This window comes from Centruroides sculpturatus, unplaced genomic scaffold (genome assembly GCF_000671375.1).
Source record: "Centruroides sculpturatus isolate CEXI.00-Female unplaced genomic scaffold, Cexi_2.0 scaffold371, whole genome shotgun sequence".
NCBI lineage: Eukaryota > Metazoa > Arthropoda > Arachnida > Scorpiones > Buthidae > Centruroides > Centruroides sculpturatus.
In genome coordinates this window covers 281746-308977 of record NW_019384600.1, presented here as the reverse complement: position 1 = coordinate 308977, position 27232 = coordinate 281746, and the positions used below count along the sequence as shown (strand labels likewise).

Here is a 27232-nt window from a genome sequence, read left to right as displayed (position 1 = left end):
TTTTCACAAACTCGGCCACCCTTCAGTCCACATTAGGCCGAGTTTTCGAGGTTCTACTGTATTATCTTTCCTGCATGCACATTAAAATCTAATTTAATTAAATAGCAATGTCATTGATGAATCGTGTTGTGGCATCTAATGACATGGGTGATCTTGGCACCACTAACTTCTGAATCAGTAGTTCTGTCACTGATTGATCAGGCTGTCGACTTTCTTTGACATAGAAACTACAGGAAGTCGACATTCTGTATCTCTCTAATCTGTAGTCAGCTCTTTTCGACTAGCTTATTTGGAAACTGGGGAAAATATGAGTTTGAAATTCTGTTCCTAAACCAATTTGTTTGAAAACTGAAGTTTGACTATACATTTTTATATATGAAGCTTTCAATAGTAGAATGATCAAACATCAATCATTTAACAATTTACACTGCAATGAATCTATATATACATTTTATTTTGATATAAACATTTAAATTTTCAGTTATTTACTAAATTGAAATAAAAGTGTCCATTTAATGATTGCTACATACAATAGAATCTCATTATAAAAAACTAACAATAAAAAAACTTTTAGATTTTTTCCTGACTCAACTTCTGTTGGAACCCACAACAAAATCTTTCAGCTTAATATTCTTTTTCCATCAGTACCACAATAACAATTTCTGCAATTTTCACTTCACTGTAATAACTTTCTTACACTTCTTTCTTTCTTCCTTGCTATTGTCTTCCAACTGGTAAATAACTTAACTTTACCTAAGGAGACGGGAGTAAGCTCCACAGTAGTAACTAGTTGTAGGTGTAATAACTTCAACAAAAGCCATAAGTTGTCAAAAACACAGGTGTAAGGATGGCAGTTTAAGCCATTAATTTTATTTATCTTATTCTTCAAATAAGGCACAAGGGTAAGATTATACTGTAGGACATCCAGGAAAATGAAATTTTGCCAGGCTCCTTCTAATCAGTCCTCTCCAGCTTAGAAAACCAAAGTGTAGGAAGAACATGATTCTGAGACATTAAGTAAATTGATGAATTCAGAAATGAACTACTTTACAGGAAATAAGTAAAAATCCAATATAAGTAACATATGTAACTTCATATTTAGTCATTTAATTTGCTTGATGGTAATTTATATACATTTTTCACTACAATCACTAAGCTATACTAGGACATTGTGTGACTGTCATATCACAATAAAATTGATGTGGAGCCAGAAAGAAAGAAGCAATCCCTGTACCTGTTAGACATAAAAGAGGCAATCCTTGTACCTGACAGACATAGACAAATGAACTTTGTATTCACCAGCACAAGAAAGGCAATCTTTGCACTTTCAAACACAGAGAGCAAATTGTTTTGTTTGTTTTTCATACCATTTTCCAGTAGGTATACACAATGCTGTTTTTATTTTTGATCCCTAGGTCTAAATTCCATTAGGCATGATCAGTTGCATCAGTGAATACAGATAGTGTCATTTTAATTCCTCTGTATACTGAAGATGAAGTAATGGACTCCTATTTTTTACATTTAAATGGACCCTCATTACATTTTTGGATTCCTCATTGCAATTAATGGAAAATGGTAAAGTTTTATGGAAATCAAGCCATTAAAGTTTAAAGATGAACCCAATTCTATAAGCTTATAGAAGGCATACTAGCAACCATGGAAGACTGCACAATAAAGTTGCACAATTTGTGCAATACCGCTTTGTCATACGTGCTCATATATGTCAAAAACAAAGTCATGGACCACTTTATATTGATTTTTTTTAACTATTTATGTTAATTTTGAAAGTTTTTGTTTGAGATACTATATATAGATCTCAAGGCTTAAATGAATGAATTTACATGTACAGTACAGGCTGTAAGTCATATATACCGTGCCTCACTTGTAGGATGAAATAATAGAGTCCCAGAAACTCAACTCTTGATAACTCAACATTCTATAAAACTCATCATATTGTCCAAAAGAAATAGAAATACATGTAATCTAATTTTTATCTCTAACATTACATTAGGATAATATAAGTTATCATTACTCACTGGCAACATTTGTTAATAGCATCAATTTCAAGTGTTAACAAAAAACATAACCCCTTTTCCTAGATGCCATTGCAAAATGACACCATGCAAATGTCACTAACTTACTTGAAAGTAACCACTAAACAGTCAATAGTTTTTTAAATTAAAATGTAACTAGAAATAGAAATAGTCACTATCAGTACATAATTAATACACACATGGATTTGCACGTATAATATCGTCACAAAAGTTCTGCTATTTAGATAGCATTATCGATATCTGTAAAACTTGTCATTTTCAGTAACATCACCTCAGTCCAAATTAAGTTTGCAGGAGTCTATTGACCAAATTTGTTTTTCACTATTTTTTAATTAAACTACATTTACAGAAACACTTTGTGAGGTACTACTGATGGTCTACAGACCATATTGTGTAATTAGTCATTGACGCACAAACCTTGTATCATGAAGAACCAGAGGAAATTTTTAGCAAGTTACAAGTGGTATCTCATGACAGTTTAAAGTGTTAATATTGACTAGCATATTTATTTCTCTGAACTTCACATGGAATCATCTTTCTAAGTAAGCATAAGTGAATGTAACATCCTTTAATTTTTAATGAACATTAACTACTTTGCATAAAAAATTGTTCCATTCATGCAAGGCTATTAATGCTCACTAAAAATCTAAAAGATGTTTCATTCACAAGTAAGATCAACTCACTTGTGAATCAAACTTTCAGGAGCCAATATCAGGCTTTTTATTGAAGATATATGAGCCAAACTTTTTAATCTGGAACACTTTTTTTGAAAGAAATATGTTCTGGAACAAGCTCTATTTAAATTAACTAACTAAACTGTCCATTTTTCAATTACATCATTAACCAATGTCATTAACATCTGAACACTTAATTTAACACCTCAATAATTTATCACAGAAAATTATAGATTATGTCTCACAAATAATAAAATTTAAAATATTGTCAAATTTATAACTGTTTGCATATATATGTTCCAAAAATATATTTCCATATATAGTCTACAAATGCTTTCCATGCATTGGAAATCATTTCAGTGTCATTACTGTTTATACATCTTCCCTGTTGCAAGCTTTTATAAATTTCCCTTGCCGCCAGTGTTCTCAGCTTATCTGAGTTTAGTATATTTTTAATTAACTCGACCTCTTCCCATAGTATTGACACCTTGGGCTCCATTGCATATTGTGGTAGAGCAATGGTTGTCTTGTTCTTTGCAATATCATATTTATGTTCTGACAATCTTTGTATCCAGGTCCTGTTGCTAGATCCTATATACACAAAGCTATTATCAATTACAGACATAGCTAGAAGACATGATTTTAACATTACTCTTGTTCCTGCTTTAGCCAAACATTTTATGAAGAACAGGCCATACAATGTAAGTCTTACAAACAATAAGAATCAGGCACTACAAGAAATGAACAACAGTGCATTTGTAGATTTCCACCCCAGCATGATTGCTACATACAAACAAATAGCACATTATACCTTAAACCAGTACTCAGATGTTTTCAAACATAACCCTATGATCTTCAGACTCCTCACAAATACAAAAGATAATTACAATGTTAATAGATCAACAGGAGTCTACTCTGTACCACTGTACAATGGCAGATTTAATAATAGGCCTCATATATGTTACGATATTTTAAATTTTATTATTTATTAATCATAATTTATAATTTTCTGTGATAAATTACTGTCAAATGTCAAATTTGTTAAGTGTTTGGATGTTAATAACATAACTGAAAAAACAAACGGTTTAGTTAATTTAAATAGAGGTTGTTCCAGAATATTTTTTTCAAAAAAGGGTTTCAGATTAAAAAGTTTGGCTAATAAATCTTCAATAAAAAGCCTGATGCTTGCCCCTGAGAGGTAAAAAATGTTTGCTTTATGTATATATTGGTATTGCTGGAAACATAACAATTTATACCAGGGCTGTGGAGTCGGAGTCGTGGAGTTTTGGTGTTTTAGCCGGAGTCAGAGTCGTCAAAAATTCCACCAACTCCAACTCCTCTTTACTTCCCAACTTGTTATGTATATAAAACGGAAAAGTATTGGAATCGTNTTTTTTTTCTTTTTTTTTTTTTTTTTTTTTTTTGCAAATCTACATGTTTGGAGACCTCCCGAACCCTTCAAAAAAGTCAATAAAAGGGAAGAAATTCCCGTGTGTGTGTGTGTTGACGTCTAATTTGTTTAATTTCTTTATTTTCTGTTCTGAGAAATTAAACAATAATTCAGAATGAGTAAAGTTTAAGAAACGAAATGTGGCACTGTGGCTTGCGTATAAAGGGCCATTAATAGAGGAAAAGGTGGTATTATGGAACCATCCCATTTCGAACTGATAATAAAGGCAAACTGTAGTAGATTGTGGCTGAACTGAACTAGACAGACATCCATAGCAAGGGGAAAACCCCTTTTACTTCAGTTAAATGGTTGTCCGTATTTAATCAGCAAATTTGTTTTTTCAAAATTCGCAAGTTTTGAATGCTGAGTGAATTTCCATATTACCACCCATTTTCTCTAAGCCTACTTTCTGACTTTTTTGTACAAAAGCCTTCAAAACCCATACAGTTACACTAACGAAAAATCCAATTAGGAACATTTAGTTTAATAGTTACCAGTACTTTTCGCACAAAAAATGTGGGTGTAGTTATGATACCTTGTTTACAATTCACTAAAATGTGATTAGGGTTCCATAATACCACTTTCTCCTCTACTATTAAATTTTGGTTCTTAATTAAAGGTCGACAGGATGAAGACATAAAAGGGGTCATGTGTCATATCTCTTAAAAGAATATTTTACTTGTTATTAGCATTCAAAATTAAAAAAAGAAATAAAACTCGTCTCTACCCTCAAAGTAAGCTTTTTTGTCATTTTATAATAGTACAGTAAAATCCGTTAAGATGTTCTTGCCTAAGATGTTAGAATGTATATGGGAACATGATTTAGTTCAACCACTTTGACGCTTAATAACTAACTCCTGTGTCCTCATCTGACTCTGATTCTGACCACTCTGACCACAGAAATTATTAGGCTTCAAACAGAGTAAACAAAATTATGCCCCTCACACACAGTCTAACATCCACACATACAGAAAAAAAAAACTTAAATCTTTTGCATATCTCAAAATTTCAAGGTGTCCTGAGCCCAAAAATGTAAAAATTCGGAAAAGGTCATTTTTTGACCAAGCACTAAACTTTCCTTCTTTATAACAGCCAGAAAAGTAAAAATTATCGAATACATATTTATATATTACTTAGAGGAGTCTTTTAGCGTTGAAATAAAAAATTTCTACATTCTATCTTTATTAGAACTCTATTTATTGAATCTTTTATTCTGAAGTCACGTGATGACATCAGAATTTCCAGGTCTCTTTTGACAAGTCCTCCCTTGGTCGGAGTCAGATGGTAAGGAAAAGTCGGAGTCGATAGATTTTTACACAACTCCACAACCCCGATTTATACAGTAGTTCCAGCTAGAAGGAATAATAAGTTTTTATGTAAACATAAAATTTAGATATTTTGAAAAAAAAAACAAGCTTTATTGACAATTAACTCAACAATGATTACAGTTGACTGAACTAATCATTATTGAGTTGTAAGTAATTGCAGATATTCTCCATCAATATCAATCACATCTTGTCACCTTTGCTGCAAACTTTCAATCCCACGAACATAGAATAATGAGATTTCTCTTTGAAAAAGTCGAGTGTTGTTTTTATCATAGGTATTATCATTGAATTGTATATTGACAATATGATTCTGCAGGGCATGAAATAGATGGTAGTCAGTTGATGCCAAGCTTGGACTGTAAGGTAGATGAGGCAAAACCTTCCAGCCCAGAGCATCCAGTTTCTCCAAAGTCATTTTTGCTCTGTGGTGGCATGTTGTCATGGCAGAATCAGATTGTCAACTTTTGGACAAAGTTCTTTGATCTTGGTGTTCAAACAATCCAATTGTCCACAGTACAGTTTTTTCATGACAATGATGAATGTAGATCATTACTTTCTTCAGCTCCCTCCCCCCTTTTGATGGCCTGACTAGTACCAAGTATTAAAAAACAACTCGATTAATATGTTAATACAGTAGAGCATCGAATATCTGAATACTGATCAACCAAAACACTGATTAACCGAAAGCTTTCCAGTTGGCAAATTTAAAATTTCCTCTAGTGCTGTGGTGCTGCAATCTTTGGCCATGTCTTGGGCTACTCCAATATTGTTTTTGTTGGTGTGCGTGTTTAAGCTAGCAGCACTGGTGCGACCATGAGAGGGTACTTAAGGACGTGCCAGGATTTGAAAAAATTTCAACATGGGATAGATTAATATATTTTTCCTACATAATTGGTTATCTGAAAAATCAATTTTCTGAACAACCTCAGTCCCCAATTGATTCAAATAATCAACACTCTACTGTATTTTTTCAATTTAGGCTTAACATCGACGAAAATTCAACTCGAAACGACACGCAACGGAGAAAAATGTCAAGATGGGATAGATTAATATATTTTTCCTACATAATTGGTTATCTGAAAAATCAATTTTCTGAACAACCTCAGTCCCCAATTGATTTAGATAATCAATGCTCTACTGTAATTATAAAGAATGAAGTAAATGATTACTTGAGTATTAAAACTCCTTGAGAAGCCAGATTACAGAATAACTTGGTCCTTATATTACTGTACAGTAATACCTCGACTTACGCGAACCCGGAGTTACGCGATTTTCAAATCTCGTCGATTCATCTTTTGTTTGAACGCCACGCAACTCTTGATTACTCACTCTCCCACACTATTGTTCAGCTTACATGTTCGGATGTGTCGCGCGGAATCGACGCATAGCTACAATTTATTTTGTGTTATTTATTTCTGTGTATTTTATATCTACAGAGACTTGAAAGAGAGACTTTATGTGGTGATTTCTTGTAACCATGAATAAATCAAAAGACGAGATAAGATTAACGAGAACATTTATTAGCTTACATACCTCCAACTTGGATTTTACACAAATTGAGAAATTATACCTCAACTTATGCGAATTCGACTTACGCGGTTATCGCTCGGTCCCACCTATCGCGTAAGTTCGGGGTATCACTGTACTATGATTAGAATCTCTGATGGCAGAGCAAGTAACAAAATTTTGGTACTCAATTTGGCTTGTTTGCTGTCATGCAAGCTCAAAGAATGAATCCAAGAAGTATTCAAAAACCTAGCACATGTTCATGGGAACAATGAGAACTTTTGCAATCAAACAGTTCTCAATTCTTGAATTCAAATATTCCCATCATTAGTTGGCCTCACTTTGAATTAATTTGAATTAAATCAAATAATAAAGTCAAATAATAAGTCAAATAATAAATTTTTTTTACATATGTAAAAGTGATTTTACTATAAAAAGAAACTACTAAATAGAAACTTGCCAAAATAGAAAAAAATAATCTGATACTGTAGGATTCTGGTTTCACAGGTTTTACTGTATTTTTTTGTTTTTATTTCTATTATCTAACATAATTTAAATGTAGCTTTATTATAAAATTTTCTTTCTTTTACATTGATTATTCTTTATTAAAGTTTATTACCATGCACAGTTATTCAATCAATTCATATAAAGTAATAAGAATCATTTAACTTTTAACACATGTAGAACATCAAAAAACAACATGAAACACACTTGGGTCAGCAAAGGGAGTTAGGGAGATAGCACTTAATATTCACATATTTTATCATCAAATAAAATATGAGATTTGTTTTCCATTTTGCATACAGTTTTAATTTATTTATAATGAATATATGAAAAATTAAAATTTCTATTGATTAATTATCCTTATATCATAGCAATATTATATTTTTATATAAAGCAAAGCTAAATATATTTTAAAAGCCCAAAAATATATTTTCATGTGACAATCATTCCAACTCTTTTGTCATTATAATAAGTACAAAGATTAGACAGTATTATATTAAAGGTTTAATTAATAAAACGGCATGATGACAATGTTGACTAAAAATTTTACTTTGCAATTTACAGTGAATCAATTAAAATAAATTTAATCATTAGTTATTACCTTCTGGAATGTCTGATATGATGTCCATGGCGATTTCGATGATCAACAGATAACTTCCGATGCTGAAGATGATGACTGTCATCACTACTGTTTGAATCATAACTGATGGAACGAGAGTGTTTCCTTTTTGAACGAGGCATCTAAATTCAAAATGATAAATCATAAATTTAAAAAGCAACATAATAAAACCATAATATAACTATCATCGCTTAAATGTTTAAAATTTTTGGTTTGGATATTAAATTATCATCATAAATTTTTATATGAAAATGTTAAATTAAATGAAAACAAAAACAATAATAATGTTAATTCTTAATTATCTTAACAACAATATTTACACAATTTTGTTGAGATTTTAATCTTGTACAGATTGCAAAATAAAAATTATTAATTTTCCTAATAAATTTTAAGTAAATTCGTGCATATCACATTAATTTACATCTAATAATACTTACTAAAATTTTTTAAACCATTGTTGAAAAATTTTACCAAATTAAATTTTGATATGAATTTTTAAGGAATTAAAATCTTTACTAATAATTAGTAAATGTTTTGTATAAAAATTTTTTTTTCTTTACCAAATTGTGTGCATAAATACCAATTTCAAAATACCCAAAATTGTTTTTAATTTTGTTAAATCTATTTTCCATTTTCTAGAACAAACACAAAAATGAATGCATTTAAATATTGCTATAACTGTAATAATAATGATGAACTTGTTACATCAATTATCCCATTATACTGTTTTTGCAATGCAGTATTTTCCAAATTTTTTTAGGTAGAACTCTTGTAAGAGATCTTATTTTGAAAACTTTACAAAATTACATTACAGAAGAGAAACAAGTGAAATTAAATTACTACTAAATTATCAAAAAATTTTCATAATAAATTTTTACGTAAATAAATTTAACATTTAAATAATCAAAACTTTTCCTTGTTTTTCTCAAATCATCTATCCTACGTTTAAAAATATATCAAAACAATAATAAAGTTAAATAAAAAATAAAGCTGATATTTAAAATTACTATATAATACAGTTCACATACTAGTTAGTAATGTTTGTATTTTTGTATGAATCTTTAAAGAAATTTTTGATAAATACACTACGGGCTGGCCATGCAAAGTTTTTCAGGTTTTCTTCATGATTGTAACATGTAAATAGGACCAGATTCCCATAGAAAGTCCTCCCAAAAAGTATCCCTCTCAGCAGATATCCAACATGTTGCATTGCCATATATAAATACAGTCAAACCTCAATTTCAAGCAATTTGGTACAATCAACATTTTGAATGCCATATTTGCCCAGCTGCCAAACTAGCTACCGACCAGATTAGAGAGGCAGATGGTCAACTCCCTACAATTCCTATGTTAAAGAAAGTCACAATAACAAAAATGAAAATTGTTACACTAGGAAATACTTAATGTATTACCATATTATTTGGTAAACATGTAAAGTGTCAAATAAGGAACAACTAATTAAAGTTTATATTTAATCTTAAAACATTTACAGCAGCAAATGACAAAAATTAATAAGCCTGACAACTTTAACTGTGAATATGCCCTTATGCTCTTGCTAGTATAGACTCAATCTTTGAATGTAATCTTGAATAATGTTTTTTCATGTTTGTATAACTTGCTCAGTCAGTAAACAACAATTTAGAAACTAAATCACATAGCACACTTTATCATATAAAATCTGCTAAAGTTCTGCATCATCTGAGTCTGGAATAAATCTGTTGCATCTCATACATATTCACTTGGAAACAGAGCGAGAAACTGCAAGACATTCTATTATCTCAATATCTCTCAAAGTTTGTCCTTAAAAGATAGTTATAAGAACTCGGGTATTATCATGTTGAAAAACACCATTTTGGATTTTAGACAAAGGGTATAACCACCAGTTTTAATAATTTGTCTATATACTATAATGCAGGGTAGTCATTTTATATGAAACATCAACTAAAACTGACTTCTTTTAATATGTGATCTGTCCTGAAACCACAATTCCTAGTCATATAGTTATAAAACTTGGCACCATCTTTGTAAATAAATAAATAGCTTTATTTGAAAATCTCTGCTAAAATCATGGTCAGATTTTGAATAAAAATATTTCTTATTTATGATTCTTAGTATACAGATGTATTCAGTAATTAAAACTGGATAAGCCTTTTTACCTAGACATTCACTGAACACATTGACATTGATCACTAGTACAGGTAACCCCCGTATAACATGGGAGTTATGTTCCAAAAAATTGCCGTGTTATGTGAATCCGTGTTATACAAAACAAAGAACTAGTGCGAAAAGGGGGATTAGGTTCCAAAAATTAAAAAACATGCTGTTAAATCCTTATTTAAATAAGATTTATTATTCATTTTTTTCATAGGTAAAATACTTATTTATTAGTTAAGTAAATATTTTACCAGAGGATTATTCATCCTATATGATGATCTCAGCATGAGCATCATCAACTGTTAACAGTTTTTGGGTGCGTTTGTTAATAGTTGTCGCTCTGCAACAGGAGTGCGCTGCTGTTTGTAGGCATTTAGGAACGATGGTGAAAGAAAGATGGCGGCGCCCGCACTATCAATAGTATCGTGATGGAGTAATCTATAATTCTAAAATGAGCTTTTAGAGGCAAAAGAAGGGTCCCAATTGTAAAATTTAACCATTAAATGGATTATTTGTTAAAAGAGCATTCAAAGTAGCCATTAAAACAATTAGAATGCTCACATGGAGTTACGCAGAGGTATAAAAGAGCACACCCTTTATTACATTTCATGTTATACAGGGATGTTCCCAATTCTCAAACTGTGTTAGAGTGAATCCGTACTATAGAAGTGCTGTGTTATACGGGGGTTACCTGTATTATGTTTTGGCATTCAATACTCTACTTCAATCTGATTATATCCCAGACCAGTCTGTTAGTCTGATATACAACTAGAATATCAAATTAAAGGTGAATATTACATTGAAAAGTATGATCTTAAGCCAGCATCAAGCAGTCTAACTGATTACTAAGATCCAGACTTTTATGCATTTAAAATTGCCATTTTATGCACACACATGACACAAAAATAATCAAAATATGCACTTAAATATTCTCTAAAAACTAGTAACATATCATTTATTAAACATTTATTTATGTAATATGTACAGTACATTCTTTATTGTAGGAAAACTTAAACATTTTAATATACAATAAAATATTTTGGCAAACTTTCTTCAATGAAGTACACTTGGGTCAGTCTAACATCATTTGTAAGTTGAAAATGATCTCTCTAGACCAGGAGTTGTCAAAGAGGTCAATTATCAAGCTTAAGCTAAGGATAAGGGGGAGCTAAGGATCAAGCTTATCTGTCTCACCGATTGTCAGTTACAAAAATTATTAACAAATATATAATAAATGAAAAAAAATGCAAAATTAAAAGAAATGTATTAAAATAGTAAGTACTTTGCTTTGCTTGTAACACAAACTTTTTGGTGGGGGTCGATGTGAAATTTCAAAAACTTGTAGAGGGTCGACAATCATATAAGTTTGGCGACATTTGCTCTAGACCAGGGGTGGCCAACAGTGATCAACCAGTCGATGGCAAAGTGAATTTTGGTCGATCGCTCGTGATGTCTTGACTTAATGTGTTACACTTGTAACCAAATGCAACGTGTGAACATAATGCGCAAACACAACTGTAGTGATATTGGACCTCCACATCCTTCCTCAGATACAGTTTTGTCAGTCCATGTGCAATCCATTTGCATACAGTTGTAAAAGGGAAATAAGAAATGTAGACAAAGGATCATAAAACCAAAAAAAAGAAAGGCAGAAAGAGGAACAGAGAGAGTAGATCAGGACACAGAAAAGAGAGGAAGGGTGAAGTGGTGGTCCCCAAAAGTGACAACATTGAGTTTCAATTTTTCTTCTGTTTAAAATGTAAGTACCTTTTCTTCATATTTTAAATTAAATTGTGGTTTTTCTTACCTATCTAAACATAGTATGTATTTCACACCTCCCCCTCGCCACTTAGACTATGCCTACGACAACAAGTTGATCACAACACATTTTTAAGATAAAAAGTAGATCTGATGTACACAAAAGTTGGCCACCTCTATCTAGACCACAAGATATAACTGGGATATACACAAGAGATTCTATTCCCTTGGACTTAAATCAAAAGTTTCACTGGATATTACTCCACCCAAAGCCACATCATTTATGCTGCAAATAATTTGCCATCTAGGATTCCTATCTAGCACACTTTTTAGGTTTCAATTTCTCCTTCAAAGTACTTCCTACACATCCAGGTAAACTACTGATTTTGTTAATTGTCAAGTTGACCACATTAATTGATTTACTGCAATGAAGTATCCCTTCCAACTTGGTAATAAGCACATTTGAAAGCATCTTTAAAAATTCTAACATTGTTTTGGAGTCTTTATTTAGACATTTTTTTCTGTTGATAATCAATTTATTGGTCCAAACACTAAATAAAAATGAGCAATAACCAAATTTCCAAGCTATAGATTCATATAGATAGATCCTACCAACAGATCTTTATCCCACAAATTTAAAGAACATAAATACACCAAAAACAAGGATAAACCAATAACATCAGCTCAATATGCCACAGAGCCTAGGATGTCAGTTAATTTCAATGAAGCAAGGCTAATATGGCAGGTTTTTTGAACAACGTCGGAGACACTTGAAATATTTAAGACAACCTAAAATGGAGATTAAATTAATAACAATGACTGCCTTTCACATGGAGGTTATGGTTTGATAATCCTAATGAATATGGGAGTGCCATATATACAAGGAAACAATAACCAATAACTTATTTAATTTTATATTTATTAATATGCTGTTTTGTGTGTTGCACATTTATTATAAGCATTAATATAGTTATTATCCATATTTACTATTTGAAGTATGTTACGCATTAAGCTAAAGGCTATTTGGTTCATATTTTGTAACACAGTTTGTTCATAGAGTGCTTGATGAGTTCCATTTTAGAATCTCATAAATTCAATTTTAACAGCTAAACCTGAAGAAAGCTGCTTAAGCTGAAAACATTCATTTTTTTAATAAAATCATTTCTGGAAAGTATTTATGGTGTCTGCTTCAGAGTGAAATAAAAATGACACTGTAAAATCCAGTAAATATTTTAATACTTTTAAGAACATTTCTGACCCAAAATTAAATATTAATTCTGGGTTGAAAAATGTTCTTAAGGTATTAAAATATTTACTGAATTTCACAAGGTGTCATTTTTATGTAACATTTGTGCTCTTATTCAGTTTTTTACAAGTTTAACCAATCACTACAATTTAAACAAAAAAACACATTTCTATCATTTGACAGAGAATACATTACATTTAAAATAGAAATTCCAAACATTCAATTTATTGGCACCATAACATTTTCAATGAACAGTTTTACAGATTCTGCTAAATGTATGTGCCAAACAGGTTAAATGGATCATTTTGATATAAAACACTTTTAGTACATCAGCTGCTTTGAGCATATAGCTAGCAGCATCAGACATAAGAAAAAACACACACTACTGTAATATATTCCATTTGGCCACAACATATGCAGTGAATCATTTCTGCATTTCACAATGATGAAATGATTGATTGCTTCCATAAACATAGTATAGTATGAAGCAAATATGTGTATTTTCAATTGTTGTTTCTATGCTTTCAAAAGCTTTATCAAGCATGCCAACTATTACATTAACAACATTCCTACCAAATGCATCTGTGCTTATATCAACAGATAATCAATAGGGCTTTTTCCTTTAGTATTTGTTCTGATTGTATTGATGGTTTTGCCATACATACCAACATAGTTCTTTCAAATACTCAATTCATTTGGTACTTCTTCACTTGTATATTTATCAATGAAATTCTTAAACACATCATTGGTGAAATTGTGAATGGAAGTGGCAATCAATGTTTTGCTTAAGTCATAACAAAACTGCAATTTACCCTAATGATCTGATTTGCTGAAATGTTTAAGCAGATACTACTGTTTGTCTTCCAAAGGAATGTATAATGGCAGATTTATGCAATTCTGTGTTTATATGTTGAAGTATTTCTGTTATTTCACATTTAACAGCTTTGTTTCATGGCTGGCAGAGGGGAATAGCATCATCATGACAAAAATCTCCTCCAGACTCTTAAACATACATTCTGCATTTAGAAAACTATAAAACAATTTTCCTGTAGGCATGTTTGGACTTCCAAAAACTATAGTCAGTTAAATCAAGGATACTTTATGAAATCAATTCGATAAGAACATATCACTCTCTATTTAGATTTGAAGGAATTAACTCCTAAAAAAATTCTTGAAGAAAAATAAAGATCTGTGTTGAACAATGCAGTAGTTTAGAAAATTCTCAAAAGTAATCACAAGACACATTCCAATTGTTCTCATGATAACAGTAATAAGAAAGATCTCTAATAGCAATTCTAAAGAGCAAGGAAATATGCTTTAATAGGCAGAACATTGAAAATATACTTTTACATTTGAAGCGTGCATTTATAACTACTGAATTTTGGATTTCCATTTTTCTACTTATTTAAAAAATATCAATCAAAACAAATATGTCCTGTTGATATTAAAATCAAAGCCCTATTGATTACATTGATACACTGTAACAACTGATCAAATTTCAGTTGCAGTCATTCATCTGTTACCATCTGAACATCCATCCTATGATCTTCCATGTTATCATCCTTCTGATAAGTCCTTGGCCATATTCAGCAACACAGAATGTTAAATAAGATATCTAATTTGCTTGGATGGCAGAGCTAAGTGTTCTGAGTAACCTTGAATGGTGTGCTGAGTTAGCAAGTTAGACTGATCATATGTAAAAAAGGTGAATGAAATAATCATCATAATTTTATGACCATTATAAAAAAAATACATATTTAATCCAGCATGACTTCTTGAGTTTTATATTTCAATTTTCTCTCTGTTCAGGAAGAATGCTGATCTGATTGCCAAGCTAAGTGATTCAGCTAACTTATCTGTCCACTGTGTAGTGCACAAATTACAACTTGCATCCAAAAATGCTTATGTTGGCTTTCTACACTGGAATACTATACTCATTGATGTTCTGAGATAAATTAGTGATTTTTATCTTAATAGTCCTAAACAACTTCATGTCATAGAAAAAAACAGATGAAGCTTTACAGGAAACTGTCAAAAGGTTCCAATAACATTGCCTCACTGGCTAACAAGTTAGAAGAGTTACTAAGAACATCAAAATTGGGAAATTGTTACTACTCAGCTAGCAGATTTGACCATAAGTTCAAACAGCAGTATAGCAAATTCTGCAAAAGAAATGCAAAAATCATTATTGAAATTTAAGTTGGTCTATTTCTTACATTTGTTAGCTAATGTTATTTTTCTACTTGAACCTTTGTCAAAAAAATTACAGGCAAATGATATAATCATGACAGAAGTATCAATATTGTACAATAAAAGTATTGTTATATTTGGTTTATTGATTGAAAAAGCTGATAAAAATGCAAACAAGTTCACAAATGATTTTAATGCTAGCAAATTTCTTGGTTTTACACTAATGTACTGAAACCAAGGCTTTAATTAATCATGACAACAGTTAAGAAGGCATTTCTGCAACAACTGATAAATGCAATAAAATATCATTTCACCTTGGACAATAAACAATTCTTCATTTCTGATAAAGTTTGATAGTTGGCCACACAAAAAAATGCAGTTTACCATATATGGTAGTAAAGCCATTTCACTGATTTGGAATCAGTTTTTTTGTTTGCTTTCTCTACAATCAGAAACTAATATTGATACAAGGAATTAGATGGCAATTAATACATTAAATGATCTGACATTAATTAAAAACAAATAAACATGCATAAAACATTATGCATTTGATAGTGCAATAGACTTATGATTCAATTCATCCCTTCATAAGAGAGATGTACTGTACAGTACAAAATCAAACATCCATAGTTACTCTTAATTAATAACTACTTAGTGTTAACAATGAACATTAATAAACTCAGTGCTTCAAAAGACATACAAAGTATCACTGTATACTACTATTTTTTTTTATTTTGTTCATTGTTGTGCACTTTCTGGGTAAACTATCAACATAATAAATCTGACTACTACAAATTTTATTTCAACAGCTGGTTAGTAACAGTAAATATTTAAAATTTTTCAAACACAGAATAAGTAATCAAGCTTAATATTGACCAAATTTGCAAGTCTATAGTTAAACACAATATTTTAAAATATGCTGATGCCAGTGAATTCTGTAGATATTTCACTCATATTACAAAATAAAATTGATACATAGTAAAGCATTGAAAATCTGGATTAATTGGGGCCTGACCATTTCTAGATTTTCAAATGCATGTGTAAATTAGCATTTAAATTCTGTTTACTCCAAATACACTGTAATTCAAGTTTAGATGTTCTAAGTTCAAGCCAGTATTTCATAAGGAATGTGGGAATACTTACAAAGTTTCAAGATATAGTTTAAAAGTGTCTTTTTCATCTGTAGGATACTTTTCTTTAAAAATACTGTAGTAGGAAAGTTAGTATGATTTTACCTTCTATAAACAATTTGACTGATTCAGAACTGAACAAAAATCCACATTATAATCTTTGATAACAGGAAGGAAAATTCACTGTGTATGGCATTATTAATAAAACTATTAATAATGCCATACACAGTGAATTTTCCTTCTTGCTATTTAATAATTGGCATGAGGATCCAGCTATATTAAATCTTTGATAAATCAAGTTAATAAACTGAGACTGCTGATTTATCAAAAACTGTAGAAGTATGTTTATGTTATAACTTATGTATGACTAAAATTCACAAAAACTAAGAAATTCAATTCACATATTTATAAAAGAACAACTTCTTAAAACTGGATTAAAGATCAATTCATAAAGAAACAACCTTAATTTTGGCCTATACATAAGCCAAAAATATTTGTTTGTTCATTAAATTTGTTTTGATTTATGAAAATTTAGGTTGTTTATGAAATACACATTTTTTCCCCTTTGAAGTCAGATAAAAAAGAGTAATTTTAACTCGTTACTTTTAATTAATTTTAAGAATTTTTTAGACTTTTTATTTTAAAGATTTAGAATAACCAATCCCATTGCTTTAATTTATTTTATATTTGAAAAAAAATAAGCACACATTTAAAGCTATTTAACTTAATGATAATTTCAGTTTTAATATCTAAATAAAGTGGTGAAGAAAAATAAAGATCTGTGTTGAACAATGCAGTAGTTTAGAAAATTCTCAAAAGTAATCACAAGACACATTCCAATTGTTCTCATGATAACAGTAATAAGAAAGATCTCTAATAGCAATTCTAAAGAGCAAGGAAATATGCTTTAATAGGCAGAACATTGAAAATATACTTTTACATTTGAAGCGTGCATTTATAACTACTGAATTTTGGATTTCCATTTTTCTACTTATTTAAAAAATATCAATCAAAACAAATATGTCCTGTTGATATTAAAATCAAAGCCCTATTGATTACATTGATACACTGTAACAACTGATCAAATTTCAGTTGCAGTCATTCATCTGTTACCATCTGAACATCCATCCTATGATCTTCCATGTTATCATCCTTCTGATAAGTCCTTGGCCATATTCAGCAACACAGAATGTTAAATAAGATATCTAATTTGCTTGGATGGCAGAGCTAAGTGTTCTGAGTAACCTTGAATGGTGTGCTGAGTTAGCAAGTTAGACTGATCATATGTAAAAAAGGTGAATGAAATAATCATCATAATTTTATGACCATTATAAAAAAAATACATATTTAATCCAGCATGACTTCTTGAGTTTTATATTTCAATTTTCTCTCTGTTCAGGAAGAATGCTGATCTGATTGCCAAGCTAAAGTGATTCAGCTAACTTATCTGTCCACTGTGTAGTGCACAAATTACAACTTGCATCCAAAAATGCTTATGTTGGCTTTCTACACTGGAATACTATACTCATTGATGTTCTGAGATAAATTAGTGATTTTTATCTTAATAGTCCTAAACAACTTCATGTCATAGAAAAAAACAGATGAAGCTTTACAGGAAACTGTCAAAAGGTTCCAATAACATTGCCTCACTGGCTAACAAGTTAGAAGAGTTACTAAGAACATCAAAATTGGGAAATTGTTACTACTCAGCTAGCAGATTTGACCATAAGTTCAAACAGCAGTATAGCAAATTCTGCAAAAGAAATGCAAAAATTATTATTGAAATTTAAGTTGGTCTATTTCTTACATTTGTTAGCTAATGTTATTTTTCTACTTGAACCTTTGTCAAAAAAATTACAGGCAAATGATATAATCATGACAGAAGTATCAATATTGTACAATAAAAGTATTGTTATATTTGGTTTATTGATTGAAAAAGCTGATAAAAATGCAAACAAGTTCACAAATGATTTTAATGCTAGCAAATTTCTTGGTTTTACACTAATGTACTGAAACCAAGGCTTTAATTAATCATGACAACAGTTAAGAAGGCATTTCTGCAACAACTGATAAATGCAATAAAATATCATTTCACCTTGGACAATAAACAATTCTTCATTTCTGATAAAGTTTGATAGTTGGCCACACAAAAAAATGCAGTTTACCATATATGGTAGTAAAGCCATTTCACTGATTTGGAATCAGTTTTTTTGTTTGCTTTCTCTACAATCAGAAACTAATATTGATACAAGGAATTAGATGGCAATTAATACATTAAATGATCTGACATTAATTAAAAACAAATAAACATGCATAAAACATTATGCATTTGATAGTGCAATAGACTTATGATTCAATTCATCCCTTCATAAGAGAGATGTACTGTACAGTACAAAATCAAACATCCATAGTTACTCTTAATTAATAACTACTTAGTGTTAACAATGAACATTAATAANTATGATAGATCGTATTAATGTTTAGTCTTTGTAGTATATTATTTATTATTAGGTATCGTTTGAAATTTATTTTTTATTCTTATTAATTGATTTGTTATCAGTTTATTGATATTTTTGAATTTTTGAACTTATTGTTCCATTTATTATGTATTCCATTTTCGTATGTTCTAGCCTGATGATGATCCGTTAAGTGGATCGAAAACGTTCGTTTTTAATAAAACTCCCTCAGCAAACAATAAGGTGTTGGTTACGTTATTATCTTAATCTTCACTATTGTTACTTTTTGCCCACAAATAAAAACCCAGCAAAGCTGGTCCTTGCAGCTAGATTCTAGATTACTTAGAAAAACAGTCTTTTATATATATAAAAAACTATATTACATACAAATAAAAACCCAGCGAAGTGGGTCCTTGCAGCTAGTTTAATATATTTATGCAATTAACAATTATCAGGACTGTATTTTATTTTTTGTATCTGTGTATGATCTGAATTATTATGATGTAATCAGTATTTTCTATACACATATAAGAAATATTTGTTTTATTTTTAAAATATTTACTTCTATGATTTAGGTCAAATTGTTATAATTTAATAGTGAAATCTGACCAAAAGCATATAATAATTTTAGCTTAATATTCAGCCTAAAAATATTCTGGAAATTTAGTTTCATGTTTAACTTACATGCTTTGTTCATCATTTGATTTTTCTGACCTAATTAAGTCATGATTGTTTTGAATCAAATTTTTGAGAACAGACAAGAATTCATTAAACTGTCATAACAAGTTATGAAATTTGGATTTGATATCAAATAATTTACAATAATTTGTTTTCAGCTAAAACACAATTTTAACAATTTTAATTTTTTATGATGTTTCAAGATTGTTATTTGACTAAAATGCACTTACCTTTAATTATGAAATCTTATCATAAACAGATGACAATTTTTATTCATATTAAGACATACTAAAACATTGGTCTTCAATGACAACAAATAAGTATTGTATATATATACATTAATATAGCGGTAACATATATGTTACCGCTAAAGCTCGAAAGTCGTTAATGTGTACATTACCTAGCTAATATGCAGATTAACTAAGGTGATCCATTAAAGTTGTGAAAATTGTTCCATTTCTCAAATTACCTAGATAATGTGCAGAGTATCTAGGTAATCCGCACATTACCTATTAGACACTCGGTAAAGTGAAAATAAGATCTTTGCCACAAATAAATGTATCACAAATAGGTGTGCTTGTCGCAAAAACCAATTGCTATGAAATTCAGTGTCACCAATCTTTAGACTGCACTAATAAGTAAGCACAATTGGTTAATGTTACCTATGGTGAGTAAAATGGCAGCTGGTCTCTGATTCCAGCAAAGAGAAGAAAAGAAACAGTGGGGACGCACGTTCAAACCTAACCTAACCTATTCTAATAATTTGGTTGGTAATAATTATGGTAATTTATTAGAATAGGTTAGGTTAGGTTAGAACGTGCGTCCCCACTGTTTCCTTTCTTCTCTTTGCTGGAATCAGAGACGAGCCGCCATTTTACTCACCATAGGTAACATTAATTGCACAATTATATCATGCGTTCACCAGAAAAAGTATGATAACTTTATTATTTTTCGTCTCCGGTCCAAAAGTAGGGTATCGTTGAAGTCGTCTCAGTCCCCTCAGTTCAGATAGATACTCAAAGTTCCGAAATTCCATAGGTGGTTATTTATATAATAATTTCCCTGATTGTATTAATATTTTAAACTGTTTAATTTTTTGTATGTTTTTTAATTGGTTGATGATTGATTCTATCAAGTGATTTGTTGATTGTTTGATTGTATTAACTTGATTCTTTAGATATCAAAAATTAAATAAAGAACATTATATTAATTTAAACGTGCAGAAACGTTGCTGTTGTTCCAGCAAAGATCTTATTTTCACTTTACCGAGTGCCTAGTAGGTAATTTGCAGATTACCTAGATAATCTGCATTTTACCTAGGTAATCTGAGAAATAGAACAATTTTCGAAACGCTAACGGATCACCCTAGTTAATTTGCAGATTAGCTAGGTATTGTACACATTAACGACTTTCGAGCTTTAACGGTAACATATATAATCACTAAGCCCAATGTATTATTAATAATGATGATATAATTATTAATTTCCATAAGAAATGATGCTTAATGTCTACCTCTAATACCAAATTACTTAATATCTAATTATTAATACTTATGAAAAATAGCCTGATTAATTACAGAGATCATTTGGTTTATGATAACTTTTTCATAAACCAAATGATAAGTATTGCCAATTATATTAATTTATATAATTATAATATAATAATAAAAATAATAATAATATAAATTAATAAGTATTGCCAATTATATTACAAAATTGAATTTTTGATTAAAGATTATTTACTGATTGTTTTACACTGCTATTTTAAATGATTAATTATTAAACCAAGATACAGTCAGAATTATAAATTGACATATAGAATAAAATATAAATTTACAATAAATAAAGAGAATATTTGCAGAAAACATTATTTAAATGTATACAGATCTCAGAAACACACATTTATGCAGATATTGTTTAATTTTTGTAACAAATTTTAAAATTATACAAATATAATTAGTCCTCCGACACCGATTTATGTTACTTTCAACTTCCCCAACTCAAATTTTAATATTTACTCCATCCAAAGTGATCCTTATTATTGGATTTCCATGATATTTTCAGACAGTTAGTTGTATCTACTGTCCAACACACATTTGTAGCTAACATTCCAGTTAAAAGCGAGAGAACCTCAACAAGATGTACTCAAAGAACTGTTCAATTCCGTTACATTGAACGTTTTGCCGAAAGGTGTTACACAGGCTGTTTAAAACAAAAAACTATCAGATATTCTTCATATAATGCAACAGAGGTAAAAAAACAAATCTATTCAGATCGACATTTTTCACTCTATTGTTCTCTAACAAAGCTTTTTCCCACTTCTCGAACCTTCAAGTTAAAGAAGTTTTATCATATTCATCCTATATAATTGACCAGTCGAAGTATACATAAATTTCAATCGGTTACTTTTTTCAACATAAAATTATACAATTTCCTTACTATATTAAATCATACGAATACAAAAATAAGAGAAGACATCATTTCTATATATAAGATACAAATAATTTAAATATGTCTTAAATGTATGGAAAGATATATCATTATTGATATTTTTCTATCAATAATATTATATTTTTATATTAGAAATTTTTCTAGAAAATTTAAAAGAATTTTCTAGAAATCATATTCTAGAATTGGGATAACAGTGATGGCCGATGAAATTTTAAAAACTTGAATCATCCCGACATTATTTATCCGAATACAATAATATTTATATCAAACTATTAAAAGATGTATTTATATAAAGCTTTAATGTATAAGACTATTTGATTTTACATTAAATATTTCGTCGATTACCATCTAATTACGTCACACATTCGACGTTAGGCTTATTACGGATGCCTAAGCCATATTATCTTCGTTTTAACTACTAATAACACTTACATTTCTTCTTCTAATCCCGTTTAACTTCTCCCACAGAAAATCCGTCGTGAAAACCTGACTATACGATTTATTTTGACGAAACTTTCCTCTTCCGTTCTGAAATTTTCTAAAACTTTCTCGTAACCCTAACACCGATTAGAATTTTTGACGCAAATGTATCAGGAAATTGATTCAACTATATGCGCACGCGCATTGTGACGAAACGCAATGACGTTGTTACCACGTTCGAATACAGTTGCTTTTTCTACGTTATCAATTACAATAAAAATTATTCGATGTTGATTAATTAATTTAATTTGAAATAACGTATCTATTAAATAGTAGATGCTTTAAAGTTAATTTATATTAAGTTGTAAACTGTAACCTCTAGCAAAAATATATACGAAGATTACCAAACTGAGTATTACGGTAATAAAACGTTATAACGAATACCTGAATAACGAAATTATCGGTGTAACAAATTTATTTCTAATCCCACCAATTTTCTACGCATCTTAATTTTAAAAATGTTTCAATTTAATAAATTTTACTGCATTAAAAACTTTAGTTTAGCGTAGATTTTGTTTTTTCATTTTTTACTCTTTTCGTCCTAAGGGCACTAATGGATAATATTTTGGTGTTTATCTGACAACATGAATTTTAGTCATAATTGTTTATTTAATTTGTGGTGTAGTGTTTTTACTGTATAATTATCCAAAATATTAATCGTGTCTTTACGTGATACTTTTTTTAAAATTCTTGCCGCCATATGGGTATTAAGAGAGTCTCTTTTAGCAAGTCCATTGTGGGTGGTGAAGGACGGGGCGCGACTTATCCGGAAGGACCACCCCGAAATTCCTGGGGATTTTTCGACTCGTCCGGATTTGATTCCGGGTCCCCAGAGCGGCAGGCTCGCCGGTTTGGTAACCCGGACCTTAACCATTTCGCCGCTCGGCCATCCGGCCATTTTACATGATACTGTGAGGATAAAGTTGAGGTTACTACTTCAGATGTAGTGGCCGGATGGCCGAGCGGTCAAAGTTGCAGCCCACCACTCGGGGGAACCTGGAATCTGGAATCGAATCTAGACGGGTCAAATAAACCCCAGTAATTTTTCGGGGGGTGGTCCGTTCGGATATGTCTGGGTCCGTCCCTCACCACCCGGTTGCCCCATTGTGGGCCTTGCCGAACCCATAATGGGCTTGTAAAATAGGCCCTGTTAGTGCCCACAGGGCGGAAAGAGTTTAAAAAAATAATAAAATAAAAAAACTTCAGATGAAGTTAAAATGACACTAAAGCCTTTTATGTATATAAAGATATATACAGGTATACCTTGCCTTACGTCGGTAATTGGTTCCAGGAGAACGACGTAAGTCGAATTTACTTGTCTCCGAATCTACTTATCACTAGGCTAAACCGTAAATTACCATTTCCGGTTCTGTATTTTATTTATTAATGCATTTTTAATAATATATGGCAAATAAAAATCTATTTTAAGCTTACAAACAAATAAATTTTAGTTTTTAATATAGTACAAAAAAAGTAATCTAAATTTACGAATGCGTGTACTGTAAATACAGTACATACTTGTATATATTTTAATATGATTTTATGTGCTTTAAACGTTTATCTAGTGATATTACGACTTCAATATTTGTGGCGGACAGACGTAAAGTCGAATAAAATGACTTAAACTTGATTTTTATTTTTCCATATACTTTTTTAACAAGCGACGTATAATCGGGAACGACGTAACTCGAAACGACGTAAGTCGAGGTATGCCTGTATATATAACAAAAAGATGTTGAATTCCAGATAGTATATAATAAAAAATCCACAAACCCGATTATTAACCAAAGCCAAACCAACGTTTGCCAGATGGTATGTTGGGGCTGTCCATAAATTATATCCGCATTTTTCTTGAAATTTTTACTCTCCCTCTAGTCCAAGTTTCCGTAACCCCTTTCCCCTTCGGACATCCAGCAAAACTCAACCACCGTCAGAATCTTTATCAATTTCTGCATAATAAAATGTATAAATCGTGTAAAAGTTAATGGAATAAAACATACTACCATTGAAGTTCAACCCTCCCCTCCCTTCTGTCCGACTTGTCATGACCGCCTCCCTCCCTTCTAGTGCGGATGTCACTTATGGACAGCTGTGTGGAATTCTGTGATACTAACAAGTAAGATTCTCTAGAGTAGCAGGCTGGTGCCTTTACTACTTCAGATGTCCGGTCCTCAAAGCGATTGAAAGGCAGAGATTGAGATGTCAAATACGAGTAACACAAAGATATTAAATCTATATACAATAGGAGTTCACGGTTTTGTATAATACAGGAGACCGGGTTCATAGCGAGGTTGAACAACATGAATTATAAATAAAGAATAACTACTCAGAACGTAGTATTTACGATGATCATCTAGACCAGGGGTGGCCAACCTTTTTAGCAGGCGGGCCAAATTTCAGAAATAATATTTCCTGCCGGGCCACGCACCTAATTTTTTTTGTTAATTTAAGTAAACAAGCAAGCGTGCTACAGCTTCAACCACATCGTTGCTTTCCAGTAGGTGAGATCGTGGTCAAACACTTGCCTGGTTTAATGTAAATAAACACAAAAAAATAGGTATATTTATTTTTTTTGAAGAAAATTAAACATAATTGAGAATCACTTATTCAATAACCGAGAAACATATTTATTAGACAATTTAAAAATATTTAAAAATGAGACATCTGACTTTGTTTTACAGAACTAAGTGCATCAAAATTGATCTCGACTAATGTTGTCGCTACACGCAAACAGTTTTCCAAATGAACATCAGTAATTCGTGTTCTCACTTGTGATTTGATGTACTTCATGCGACTAAAAAGTCGTTCACACGCATAAGTGTTTCTAAATAGCGAAACCATCGACAGAGCATGTTTGTAAAACGCAGTATATTTATCCTTGTCCAAATACATTTCATAGAATTCTTCCAAACCTTCTTAACTTTTCTAATGTTCATTTGCTGATATGTACAATAAAGTTAACATTTACGTTCATTTGACCAAGCTCCGCGGGCCGCAACACGACTCCAGGCGGGCCGCATGCGGCCCGCGGGCCTCATGTTGTCCACCCTTGTTCTAGATGGTCAAACCGGTCAACATTCTGCCACCATTCTGGAGGTATGACCGTCTCAAAAATTTTCAATGGCACAGTAATTTATCAGGAGTTATAAAAAACGATTAAGCTATGTAGAACCCTGTCCCTTACCACTTGGTCATCTTGATGAGTATAAAAAAAGCAAAATGCATTTTATGGTCCACAAGAATTAATAAAATAAAATAAATAAATAAAAACTTGCGATGATTAGAGTCAATTTTTCTGATTCATATATTTTTTCATTTATATTGTAATCGTAAAAATCATATAAATTCGTGGTTATTAATACAGACGGCCAAATTGGCTGCTCTGGGGGACTCGCGATCGATCACCGAACAACACTAGGAATGTTTTACGGGACGTTTGTCCTAGAAGTTGGGTTATATCAGCCATCATCTGGACGGCCTTGTCGAACTCACAATGGACTTGAAAAAAGGCCTTTTAGTAAATACAGGACGGAAAAAAACAAAAATGAAATTAAATGAAACAGTTTGAAAAACTTTTCTAACTCGCCATCGACGTGGCCATATGTCTTAAATAAAGTTTCATATAAATTTTAAAAAAAGTTACTTTTATCCAGGATAGTTTTTCATTTTTTTTTTTCATTCAGAATATGTACAGAAAGTAAATTTTAAAAAATTATTTTATTGTAAAAATGTTACATTTGTCACGGTATTCGTAGTTCCACAGCCGAAATTAAGAGTTAAAACTTTTCGAATATATAATTTAAACTTAACATAATCTATAATCTGAATTAAAAATAACATATCGAATCAATTTTTTTTCTATTCACGAAATACACATCCGCTATATGTTAATAATAATTCAGAAATATGTGTAAACATTTCGAATTAGGATCGGTTAGGTTGCTAATCATTTTATCCGTCAGAGGTGCTACTAAGTTAATTGTTGAAAATGAATGGTTTTAGATGACAGACTTATCAATAGCAACTTTTTCATTTTATTAATAATTTCAGTATTTCTTAAACATTTATATAGATTGAATAATAACGGGTGATCTCATCTTAGCCCGTTTATAAACGAAAGGTAAGTTGATATCTTCTAATTGATCGTATAGTAGAAACTTACACCATATTATCAAAAGGGTACTGTACATGTTTACAAAAAATATTAATGAAATCATAAAAGACTTTTCAATAATTTCAATTAAGTTATGCTATATTCATTGTTAATTAGAAGGCAAATACCTTTATTAATTTAAATAAATTGAGTGTGTGATAATATACATTTACAGTATTAATTTTTTTTTATAATTCATTTAATACAATCAACAATTTATATAAATGATTTTACTTAATTAAATCAGATTTAAATTGATGCTTTTTATTCTGAATTTTGTAAATTGTTAATGAATACTGTCTGCATAATTTTTTTTTTTTGGATTTAATAACTAATTTTTTATAATCTGTCCACATGAAAATTTAGAAATTGGATTGGAAATGTTTGTTTCAGTTAATAAGA

General features: G+C 30.6%; 1 protein-coding gene across 4 annotated transcripts in view; it reads right to left on the bottom strand.

Annotated features, from left to right (window-relative positions):
* LOC111624968 (serine/threonine-protein kinase Doa-like) overlaps positions 1-22820 on the bottom strand; it is an 85799-nt gene extending 62979 nt beyond the window's left edge. For 2 of the 4 annotated variants that reach the window (XM_023367965.1, XM_023367970.1), the window contains exons 1-2: positions 22630-22819; positions 8118-8257 (exon numbers count right to left, since the gene is read on the bottom strand). In XM_023367965.1, the coding sequence (XP_023223733.1) occupies positions 8118-8257 (140 nt within the window). In that variant the 5' untranslated portion in view covers positions 22630-22819. Of the gene's footprint in view, positions 1-8117; positions 8258-22629 lie in introns of all 4 variants that reach the window. The other 2 variants (XM_023367966.1, XM_023367968.1) reach the window with 2 other exon arrangements.
* Between the last annotated feature and the right edge of the window lie 4412 nt (positions 22821-27232).